The 12,057-nt window shown below is 42.2% G+C and overlaps 1 protein-coding gene across 6 annotated transcripts in view; it reads left to right on the top strand.

Moving 5' to 3' along the window:
* srgap2 (SLIT-ROBO Rho GTPase activating protein 2) overlaps nt 1–12,057 on the top strand; it is a 50,663-nt gene that overhangs the window by 33,538 nt on the left and 5,068 nt on the right. For all 6 annotated transcript variants that reach the window (XM_029501268.1, XM_029501266.1, XM_029501263.1 and 3 more), the window contains exons 4-18: nt 2,161–2,223; nt 4,056–4,271; nt 4,638–4,766; nt 5,848–6,069; nt 6,154–6,255; nt 6,359–6,556; nt 6,704–6,788; nt 7,326–7,353; nt 7,601–7,631; nt 8,402–8,462; nt 8,636–8,713; nt 8,836–8,970; nt 9,076–9,181; nt 10,827–11,051; nt 11,878–11,957. In XM_029501268.1, coding sequence (XP_029357128.1) covers nt 2,161–2,223; nt 4,056–4,271; nt 4,638–4,766; nt 5,848–6,069; nt 6,154–6,255; nt 6,359–6,556; nt 6,704–6,788; nt 7,326–7,353; nt 7,601–7,631; nt 8,402–8,462; nt 8,636–8,713; nt 8,836–8,970; nt 9,076–9,181; nt 10,827–11,051; nt 11,878–11,957 — 1,759 coding nt within the window. The remainder of the gene's footprint in view (nt 1–2,160; nt 2,224–4,055; nt 4,272–4,637; nt 4,767–5,847; nt 6,070–6,153; nt 6,256–6,358; nt 6,557–6,703; nt 6,789–7,325; nt 7,354–7,600; nt 7,632–8,401; nt 8,463–8,635; nt 8,714–8,835; nt 8,971–9,075; nt 9,182–10,826; nt 11,052–11,877; nt 11,958–12,057) is intronic.

Below are 12,057 nucleotides of genomic sequence, written 5' to 3'. Positions count from 1 at the left end.
GGAATGATTCTCTGGAGATCTGAGCTGACAGTGATCTTGTCGAGCCATGTACCATGAATGAACTCCCTCAGTAGTTAGCCAGTCAATTACTAGCCAGATATATTAGACCAAATACGCAAACCTTGCGAACAGGTAATCATATGTATACAAACGGGACATGTGTTTGTGAGTGTACATTTATTCTTTGAATCTAGCAAATATGCACAGATATCAACTTTTCATGTTATTTTTACATACTCCCCATCCACACAAGAATATTTTTGATGTGAGATTTTAAGCCCGAGTTCATACATTTTTGGATTCAGAATTCAAGATTAGTCTTGAGTTTATATCCAGCTATTTTGTATGAAGTTTGAGGTAAAACTCAATGCTTGTAGGGAGGACTGAAGAGTTTTATCAAGAGAAAGCAAAGTGAAGCAGGCTGTGAGAGGAATGTCATGGCAGAGGCTGCTGATTTTCTAACCAGATAGGTTTTCTTTGAACTGCATTTACAGTCTGATCGCAGGCGATGAGAACACACACACAAGCCTCCACCCTCATTTTACTGCCCGATACACCAAAACTTTCTTTCTCACTCTCACTTTCACTTGAATCATTGACAATGATTTCAATTTTCATTTTTCTCAGCTATGATTTCTCTTTGGCACAAGAATCGCTTTCATCATCTCTGGGTCATGCATAGGTTGCACCAATACTGAAAATGTTCTCTCAGTCAATTGAGTAGATAATTATTTTATGTATGTTTCCAGTCAGCAGCATGAATATCATTAGTTCCAGGGGCCATGACACACAACCCATGCTTGCACAAATCACTGGGATGAATACCAGGGCCAACATTATAGAGGTCAACACATTCATTTCAGCCAGTGTGAAGTAAATACAAGGTATAATATGGTGCAGTGAGTGTGTGTGAGAGAAACTGTCTCTGACAGAGCTCTAAGTCATACTGCAATAATGAATACACAATATCAATCTGGATAGACATCAGGGCTAATGAAGTGTGTCAGCTATGAGATTTTGTTCCCATCTTGCACAGTATGACTAAACGAGATGGTACTGTAAAGATCCATGGTTGGTAGCTGCAAGGGCTCAGGCAGAGTTGATTTAACTAGTTGTTGTCTGGCTTGTTGTTACCTAATATGAGACTCCTACTGCGCTTGAAAGTGAACGGGTGGGACAACCGCATTTCTCTTGTTACAACTTCATCTACTGTTCTGTCCTAAATCTGTCCCCATGTCACTTTCTCTGCCTCCTCCCGACCTTCCTGTTGTCTGTGATTCTCCCACATAAATTCAACATATTGACTTCTGAGTCCTGTTTTTCCATAACCACCCCCTACAGTTTTCTTCTCACACCCCAGTCCAACCTATGCCTCTGCTGTGCCCTCATCCAGGAGAAGACAGCTGCTCAACATGCGAAATCTGTTCTTGCTTATTTTCTGCATTCCTTATCCATTTTTTTTTTAGCTGACAGTCTCTGCTTTTCTCTCTCTCCTTTAATTTCCTCCACATGCTTCTTTGCTTTATCTTACCTGTCTGCTTTCACTTTAAGTTAGTTGAAATTATACACCCAAATATATATGTTGTGTATGTGTGTTTGTGGTAAATGGCCCTTTTTTCATCAGTTTGAATAACATCTTTATAGTTGTCTGGTAGTCCCACCATATTCATACTCGGGTGTAAGAGGAGCTGTTAATTAATTTAAGCAGTTATGTCTTCAGGAGAGCATTGCCTGTAGTACTCACTGCCTCTTTTTTTTTTTTTCCATTCTTTTCCAACTCTGCCATTGTGCCCTCTGTCTGTGGGTCTTTTTCTTCCCTCATCTGTGTTGATCTTTCTGCCTCCTCGCCATCATGTAGAGGTTGGAATCTGTAGTTGGAACCTCTGTCTCCACAGCCATCAGATCTGCTGCCGCCTTGCTGATTCATTTGACCCAGCTGTTCATCCACTTCTGTTCAACCATATTTTCTAATCTTGATTGATGACGGGGCTGTTGGTTTACTGCTAGCTATGCCTGATTTAGTATGGGTGTCATTAGATGTAAGAGAGATGACCAGGTAGATGGACACCTTTATTATATATAAAAAAGCTGACAGAAATGACGTTATAGAATGGTTGGTGCTTTTCGTAGAAATTATTGTCTTTTTTTCTGTATCCCCAGAGCAAAGAGGTCGGTGTGCAGCTGCAGGAGGACATGATGAAAGTTCTTAATGAGCTTTACACGGTAAGAGAAGTCACTGCCAGCACACTCACATGTGAACCATAAAACATAATGTGTATTGTGATCCCTGGGTTGTTGTACAGCTAAGCAAGTCAGGAATTGTAAACATTTTACCAAAGTTAGCAGTGGCTCACACAGGAGGTTTGGAAACTGCTTTGAAGTTCTTATGAAGTTATTTAACAGCATTTTTCATACCCAAATGTACAAAGTACTTTAGAAAAAGGAGAAGTTGCAAATACAATTTCTTAGATATTACAATAGCAAGAAACAAGTTTGCAGGCAACACGAAAACATGGATGTTGTATTTGGAAGGAGGCGTTTCAGCAGCAATCATTTTTGTCCATTACATTTGTCATAGACTGAAATATGTATGCGTATTAAACACAAATTACACCATTAATTGCATGTGATGGGATTTATTTTTTTCAGATATTTGATCACAAAAACAAGCCATGTGCAAAAGTCTCTCTATATATTCTGTCATTCTGTTAATGGATGGAAACATAGTGAAAACCTTTTGCAGCCCCCTAAAGGACCCCTATGGGTCCCCACTTGGAGAACTATTGTCACAGAGTATGAATACTACTGACTCCAGGCAACCCTTTTTCACATTTCAGTTCACATATGGTTTTGAGTGAAAGTTTTCTTTGCGAAAATCTAAACTAAGATCTGGGAAACATATTCACAGACCCCTTTGAGATGAATCCCAACAGCTTTGTTGACTCTTAAGGTTTTCATTTTGCACCATCCTCAGCTCAGAATTTGAATTTGTTTTAATTTAATTCAGCTAATGATCAAACAGCTTCAGCTATTCCTTGTGTTCATGCCTAATTAGCAAATGTGCATGCTAATGTTAAATAAATCATGATGATCATTGTAAACTTACCATCTGCTAAACATCAGCATGTTAGCATCATCATTGTGAACATGTTACGTTATTAGCATTTAAGTCAAAACACAATTGTGTGCAAGTATTGCTTCACAGAGCTGCTAGCATGGATCATTTTTGTTTTCAGGAAGTATTCTGCATGCGTACTGTACACTAATGCCCCTGTAAGATGCTGTGCATGCGGATAATCGGACAGTCTGTTTTAACTGTTTCGTCAGAATTGCTCAGCTCATTCAGATATTCCGTCATCACTGGCTGTCCGTTGTTTTGGTCCTCTCATGCTGTCAGGGACTAGTGTCTTCCTACACATGTCCATGGTACTGCCAAAAGGCTTGAGGCAATCAGAGTGTTTTTTGTGTGTGTGCACGTGTGTCTTTGTAAGTGGGCAGAGTTTCCTACTACATCATAGTCTGACCAGCAAGCAACCAAGCTTCAGCTCGGCAAGGCCCATAAAAGCACGTCTAAAGCTGTAATTATAGTGTCCAGTAAGAGATAGAAATAGATCTGGTTTGAGTGACGCGCACATGCTCAGATACGTACTCATGCGTGTGGAGAGCTAGACAGACCAGTGTGTCTGACTGTAGCGTTTTGAGAAGGCTTTGAGCAGTATAATGATGGCTCTGATGGTGAACACCGGAATAAGGCTGACACAGCAGACACATGTACTCGTTTCATGTATTTAACTCCTTATTTTTAATCATACCACCACGTCCAAATACAGGAGTGGAGGTTGTTTTTGTGTCTCGTTGACTGCAGTATTGTGGTGTATCAGTGCTGGATGGCAGTGCTGCTTCATTTCAGAAAGTCTGTCTGTGTGTTGGGCCTCAGTGCGCCACACTCGCAGTGATGCTGACTGGCATAATCCCCCTTTCCACAGCCAGAGCTGAAGGAGAAGCGACTGGAAAAACACACACTCATGTCTACATATCTCAACCTTTGTTCTCAGGTCATGAAGACATACCACATGTACAATACAGACAGCATCAATGCCGAGTCCAAGCTGAAGGAGGCAGAGAAGCAGGAGGAGAAGCAGATGGGACGCTCTGGTCGCCAGGATGATCGTCAGACACCACGCTCTCCTGACACTTTGGCAAGCATAAAGACTGATGAGAAACCAGTCCGACGGTCCAGTGTCAAGAAAATTGAGAAGATGAAGGAGAAGGTGAGTGGGGCTGGCTAAGAGGGGAAATGGAGGGCAATGGGAGGATAACTGTTTCACAGCACTCCACCTGTTGTCACATTGTGTGTGTGCGTGCGTATGAATCTCATGAATGTTTTATAAGTGTCTGGCTGACTTATAGCTAACCGTGTTTCCTACAGCTGGGGCCTGTCACAGCGACATGGTTCTCCACTTCTTATTATCCACTATCAATACTCAGACATCTCACTAACACCTCTTCTTTCTCCCTTCTTTTGCCTCCCTCGACCTGTCATTACCTTGCATTTGTTATTTCTTCCCTGTTTTATTTTTGTTTTGTTTTTCTTACTCTTATTTTCAATCTCTGCCTTTATCACTCTCTCCTATCAGAGACAAGCTAAGTACACAGAGAACAGGTTGAAGGCCATTAAGGCCAGGAACGAGTACCTGCTAGCTCTGGAGGCCACCAACAGCTGTGTCTTCAAATATTACATCCATGACCTTTCCGACATCATTGATGTGAGTATAAACACACTGCTACCCTGACAGAGCAGCTAGTGTGTGTGCGTGTTTGTGAGCATGCCTATGTGCTTGTGTGTGTGTTCCAATGTCCCTGAGTTACAGCCAGTGGTACCCCCTTGGCCAGTCTCTTCACATTAATGTCAGTTCTCCTAATGAAGCAGAATTGGTCTCACTCTCTCTCTCTCTCTTTTCTTTCTCTCTCTCTATCTATCTATCAGTCCAAAAACTCTGAATAGCATGAGAACAGTGCCCTCTCTGTTGGATGAAAACGTTTTCTCTGCCTGTTGGACTAGCCGAGCTGTCAGCTGCAGGTGTTTGTTCTCTCACTCTGCTTGACGGCTCTGACACACTTACTGGACAAACTGTCGTCTGATAACCAGTCTGTGGAGTTCAGTCGGAAATTTTAGTTGATGATTTTGAATTTCTGAATGGGGATAGTGTTGCCATATAGGCTGTGATAGACAATGAGGAGGGACCAACCATATTTAATGAAATGATAAATCCCTTTTGTAAATTTCTTGATCTAACCTTTATCCAGTGGAAAATAATGGATTAGACTGTGGCTATACTTGGCAGCTCATTGTGCGCCCATCTCAGTTAAACTACTCCTTACTATTTTGTCAGTTTATCCAATATCCAGCTGCATGCAAAATGCACGCAAAATTCTAAATTTACAATTTAGAAATGATCAGTTTTAACAACATTTAATCATACCATTTTAATTCAGCCAGCTGTCCAGGGAGGCAGGTATCATGTGACACTTGTGACAAATTCTATTGAATAAATATTGCTGAAATGTTGCTGAAACCAGAGTGAAAACATTTTTTATTATTAAAATCATTAAAATCATCAGGTCGATGGTGTGTCATGCAATATCCCTGATTCAGTGTCAGCAGCAGACTTTGTTGTGTGTAATTTCTCTCTGGTTCTCTCGCCAGGTTTCCTGTCTGTCTCTCTTATCAGAATCATGATGGAAAAATTAAGAAAACGCAAAATCATTCATGCATATAATTCATAAAACACTCCACCAACAAATGTGTTGTGCCAGTTACTACTTTTGTTTGTGTGTTTGTGTCAGTGCTGTGACCTTGGCTACCATGCCAGCCTCCATCGCGCCCTGAGGACCTATTTATCTGCAGAACAGAATGTAGAGACATCCAAACATACCGGCTTGGAGACACTGGAGGGAGCCACAGAGAGTCTGGAGCCTAATGGGGACAAACAGAAACTGATGGAAACCTACAACAATGTCTTTTGCCCCCCAGCTCGGTTCGACTTCCAATCGCATATGGGAGACACGGTAGAGTGCAACTGCTTTTGTTTGCTGTTGTCAGAGTAAGTGCTTTTTTTTTACATCAGTGTTATAATGGTATTGCGTTTGTAGATGGGAGTGATGTGTGCACAGCAGCCACTGGAAAGCGAGCTGCTCCAGAGGTGTCAACAGTTGCAGTCCCGTCTGTCCACACTCAAGATTGAGAATGAAGAGGTCAGACTTCTGACTGCTTCCTCTAATATTATGCATTGATTGGTGTCATCATTCAATCCTACTGACAGTTTATTTTGTGTATTTCTTTATTAACACCCTTCAGGTGAAGAAAACCATGGAGGCTACTCTGTCCACCATACAGGACATGGTTACAGTGGAAGACTATGATGTCTCTGAGTGCTTCCACCATAGCAACAGCATGGAGTCTGTCAAGTCTACTTTCAGTGAATCCTATCTCAGCAAGCCCAGTTTGGCCAAGCGACGTGCAAATCAACAGGAGACGGAGCAGTTTTACTTCACGGTCAGCTGCCAGTTATGGCCGTAGATGATTTTTCAGAAATATTAATGGGATCAAGCCTCTTATTAACGAAGTTATGAAGCTTACTCCAGTTATATATGAGCATAAGCTGCACATATTGTCAGTCCAGCATGTGTGCTTGTGTTGTAGAAGCTGAAAGAGTTTCTGGAGGGCAGGAACCTGATCACCAAATTGGAAGCAAAACATGACCTCATCCAGAAGACCCTGGGAGAGAGTGAGTGCTTGAGTGTCCTTTGTATGTTCTACACGTTGTCCTTGCGTCCTGTCTGTGAAAGTGTATGTCTACTGGGAGCTCTGCAGCAAGGGGCAGATGGATGAGGAAAGGTCCGGTGCCTCAGGGCAGAGCAGAAAGCAGAACACAGATGAGTAGTGTGTCAGAACTCATGCAGCGCCGAAGAATTGCTTTAACACACCCAATAATCACAAGATGTCTGCGTGCATGTGGAGAGCAAGGTCACAATGACAGTGACCGTATGTGGATGCAGCTGTATGCTGTATGGGGAGGGGATATGCTCCTGAGGGCTGAATCTATTTGTTTCCATAAGCTTACAGGAAAAGTCTAAGTTGTGTGTGTGCAGCTTAAGTGAGAAGTTTGTTCCCTGTTCCTGTTGCATGTGAAGCTGTTTCCTCATGTGTCCTGCTTCTACTATAACTCCCTATCTCTCTCTCTCTCTCTCTCTCTCTCTCTCTCTCTTTCCTGCCATACCCTTGCTCTCCCCCCTGCCTTTCTTCCTGTTTCTCCCTCCTTTAGGTCAGAAGACGGACTGTTGCCTTGCCAGGTAGGTGTGGTTAAGGAAGGAAATCTCACACACACACTTGCATATTCCATAGCAACATTTAAGTTTGATTTCTTGGCAACCTGGGCTATTATTTTCCCTCTCACTGTTTTTAGATATTCTCAACACGTGTATATGAGTTTGAGTATACAAATAGAGCGTTACCAAAGTTGTGAATATAAATAGACTTTGTCAGTAGAGATAATGACAGGGTGCTCTTTCTTCCTCTCTTCTGTCTCCCTCCGTGTAGTGGACGGAGAAACTCAACAGTACGGAAGCAGGTAATTATCTGTCACAAGTGTGTGTGTGTGTGTGTGAGAGAGAGAGAGAGGTTGTTTCTAACTGACAGAGTTTCAGTCAGCGCTGCAGCACTGCTGTAGCTTTGTTTTTAACTCCAGCCACATGTTTTCACACAGTATCCTTTGCCCACAGAATGCATGGGTAATAAGATGGTGACAGCTTTTGGGTTATAACCCTCACTTTGCTCTGATTGATTTAACCCAATATGTCATGTACAGTATACATCTATAGCCGCACATGAATCTGGGCAGTCTGCTGGTCTACTTGAATCTGAAATAATGCAATTGATCTAAAAAAGCTGATCAACTGGACTATCTCGTGTTTGTGGCTCCCTCATGTGGAGGTTGTGTGTCTAGTTCAAAAGATTGAACTTTACAGAGAAATCCACTGAAATACTGTTAATTTCAATTTATAGTCAAGTTTCAACATATAAAAGCATTGCAAGTATGATCACATACCAACAGCTATGCATATTTATTATCCAGCATATATCCCCTAGCTTCACCTCCCAGAGATCTCTGGAAACCCCAAACAAACAAAAGGAAAAGTGAAAAAGGCCGTCTCCTAGCAACAACTGAGTGCGCCCACCCTATTTCCCCCATGTCTGATACCCATTCCTCTCAAATGTGTCCACCGATGTGTGTGTATGTGGAAAAGCTCCTGACAACAAATGTGCTGTGTTTTATTTACACGCCACTCTCCGTTCTGGTGTCTTCCTGTACCGGGTGTAATTCCTCTCCCCCTATTTTAGGACTCGGGTGAGGCCATTCCTCTGATGGTTGAGAGCTGCATACGCTTCATCAGTCGCCATGGTGAGAGAAATTCTCCAATGAAGTGATAGGCTTAAAATCAGCTTCTGCTGCTTACTGATTGGTTACATGGTCATGCCAAGTCTGATTGGTTCAAAGCTAAAATTAAACTGGGACACATTGCAATTAAAGTATGCAGTAAAGGAGTCCTGAGGTAACAGTGTTTGCCTGTGTAGGTTTGCAGCATGAGGGGATCTTCAGAGTCTCAGGCTCCCAAGTGGAAGTCAATGACATCAAGAATGCCTTTGAGAGAGGTACAACTATGATGCAACAGAGAACACAACCTCCCTACACAGAATGTGTTTCCCCAGTGTTTTATAAATCCTAGACCCCCTGCCCCATTCTCATTTTATTTGTTGTTCTCATCCGGTTGTAGGTGAGGACCCGCTGGCAGGGGACCAGAATGATCATGACATGGACTCTATTGCTGGTGTCCTGAAGCTCTATTTTAGAGGATTGGACCATGCTCTCTTCCCTAAGGAAGTCTTCCATGATCTCATATCCTGTGTCTGTAAGTTTTGCAACCTTGTGTCCTTTTTTTGTGTCCTTGCATGTGTGCGTGCATGCTTGATTGTGTGACTAATCTCCTGGGTGTTACCACTGTGTTATTTTTCAGCAATTGAGAGCCTTCAGGAGCGAGCAGTCCACATTAAGAAAGTTCTGCAATCTCTGCCCAGCAAAACCATCATTGTCATGAGATACCTGTTTGCCTTCTTGAACCAGTGAGTAGAAGGAGACACAGATACCCACAACACAGCAGAGTAATGGTATCTTAATGGAGAGAAACTAGCAATGTGTATTTTGTCAATAATTTGGCTGGGGTAAAAGCTGAGTTACAGACTATATATTACTTATTAAATCAGACAATAGGAAAAATATCACAGAGATGGTTCACAAAAACAACTGCACACTAAACTTCAGGTCCCTCTACTTTTTTAAAGGTAGGGCAAACGCAACTATCACACCCAAATGTTCATCCACTCTTTTTCTAGCTTTTTCCATTTCCGGGTTGCGGGGGGTGCTGGACCCAATCCCATCTCACTGTGGGTGAGGGCAGAATACACACTGGACAGGTCGCCAGTCCATCACAGAGCCAACACACAGAGACAGACAGAGGCCAATAACCACTCACACTCACACTCAGACCTACAGACATTTTAGAGTCACCAGTTAACACAAACATCATGTCTTTGTAGTGCAAACAATGCTTCAGGTAGACTTAAGGTAGACTTAACAATGATCTTACACAAAGACCAACTGATGTGCTCCATTATATTATATTATCACAGCCTTATTGAGTCATTGAGGGTCAGATGAGTGCACACACACACACACACATGCACACATATTTATTACTAGTCAAAAAAATGAGCCAGAATGAAATGCTTTACAAAAGCCACAAATCCACTATTGTGTACACCGCCCCCCACTTTCATACTTGCATATCAGTTTCATAAACACCCAAATCTAAACATCCTTTAACCTTTGTGGAAAGTCAAGGATGGATCCTAATTAAAGTCCAAAGTGCAAAAAATATTTCTACCCGTATATTCCTCAAGGAGCTTGAAGCTCTCATCCTTGAGAAACAGTTGAATCTCCCACTTACAGTGAAGTTTATTTTTTTAGCTCAGTAACGCATACAGTGTCTTGGCGTGCTTCACACATCACCTACAAACTAAGCTCTTTAAAAACAAGATGACGACCACCAAATGAAAAGAATTAGAGGTATTTGCAGGGGCAACCAGAGAGAAGAGGGTTGAAATAGAGACGTGTCATAGTAATTTTCAGACAAAGGTAATGACACTTGAATGTATCTAAACTATGAAAATATTCAAAATATAAAGTACACTTCAACTAAAATTTGCCGCTGAGACACTGAGCATCAGATACTCACACATGGACACATTCAGTCCATGCTGTCCAACCAATCCCTGAAGTAAAGTGGGTAGCAAAAGGGAGAGAAAGATAAAACATGAAGGGATGTGGGAGAAATCTGAACCTCCTGAGTAAACCAGGTGTTCCCACTTCACTTATGTCAAAACAGAGGGAGCATCTTTTGGTGAAGTGATTTACACTCACCCCACAACTCATGCTTCTCACACACTGAAACTCTTGCGCTTAAATAGGTTCCCTCTACATCACTATGTTGGACTAAAGAAGTGATGTTTTAGTGCAGGATTGTGTTTGCTCACTTCATGCAACCCACAGATGTATACTGACAGCTTCTTTACAAGTTATGGGGGATATTGGCTGCTAAAAGCATGTAGTGGTTGCTTGTATGCAGTTGTGTATATATTTCCTGTCATTTAACTTGTTTAATGTTAACTGAACTGAACTTGAACTGTCTGTTCTTTTCTATCCTCTCAGCCTGTCTCAGTACAGCGAGGACAACATGATGGACCCCTACAACTTGGCCATCTGTTTTGGTCCTACACTGATGTCTGTCCCAGAGGGCCATGACCAGGTCTCTTGCCAGGCCCATGTCAACGAGCTCATTAAAACCATCATCATCCACCATGACACCATCTTCCCAGGACTGCAGGACTTGCAGGGCCCTATCTACATCATACCTGGAACTGGAGATGACATCTGGTGAGAGCTGGGAAAAGGAAAAGGCATATGCACATTGGTGGGAGTTTGAGGAGGGATAAGTCATGTAGGGTATGAACTAGGAAGCAAGTAGCTGGGGGAGGGGGTACAGGTCGTTGATTGAGGGGCTGCTGTGGAGCAATGGGGGGCTCAGTTTGTTGCCTCTGCTAAGGGCCAAGGGGCCACGAGGATCAGCTTACCCTCCATCACACAGGAGATTAAAGTACCTCCTGACCACATCAGCATGGGAAAAAAAGAATTCACACACACTCCACAATGCAAAGCAGGTCCAACTTTCAGTTTTACTATAATAACAAGCTTTGGCACCAGTTATTATGATTACTGCCAGTCAGGGCTGTTGTTTAGACTGTAAGTCATAAAAGAGGATAAGTTCTCAGCGTCTTTGACTGTAGAAAGTGTTGAAAGAAAATATTATCACACTGACATGGTTGCAGTGAGCAGGTCATGACCAGAGCCTGGCCACAATTGAAAGATAGTTTCAGATTTTTATTTATTTATTATTATTATTATTTATTTATTTATTTATTTATTTTTTTCAAATCTAGCTGAGCAAAGTATTTGCATGTTGTTTGTATTTGGAGAAAGTCATTGGTCACTAATCATAGATGTGAGAAATCCCCACTAAATGGTCTACAAGAAAGATATGTAGGATCTTAAAAGTGACAGTTTGGGTTATTTGATGTGGAGTGGAATGAGCTTCAGTGTTGTAATCCACGCTGTGTCTCTGCGAACAACATGACTTTATGTGACTGGATAGAAGGATTTGTGGTTGTCTAGTTAAACCTCTTCTGCCCTCTGTCCACCTCAGTGACAGTCCACATTGTGAGCCCCCCCTAGTGGAAGAGCCTGCACCTGACACTGTCTCTGTCAGCCACAACAGCGAGGATGGTAACCAACACACCTTTACATACATGCACGCACACAAAAAGCGTTTATTAAAGGAAGCAGTTTCCTCTTGTCACCAGTTTATGAGAGTCACACTGCTTTC

This window comes from Echeneis naucrates, chromosome 5 (genome assembly GCF_900963305.1).
Source record: "Echeneis naucrates chromosome 5, fEcheNa1.1, whole genome shotgun sequence".
NCBI lineage: Eukaryota > Metazoa > Chordata > Actinopteri > Carangiformes > Echeneidae > Echeneis > Echeneis naucrates.
The sequence above is the reverse complement of the archived record's forward strand: the minus strand, read 5'-3'. Positions and strand labels throughout refer to the sequence as shown.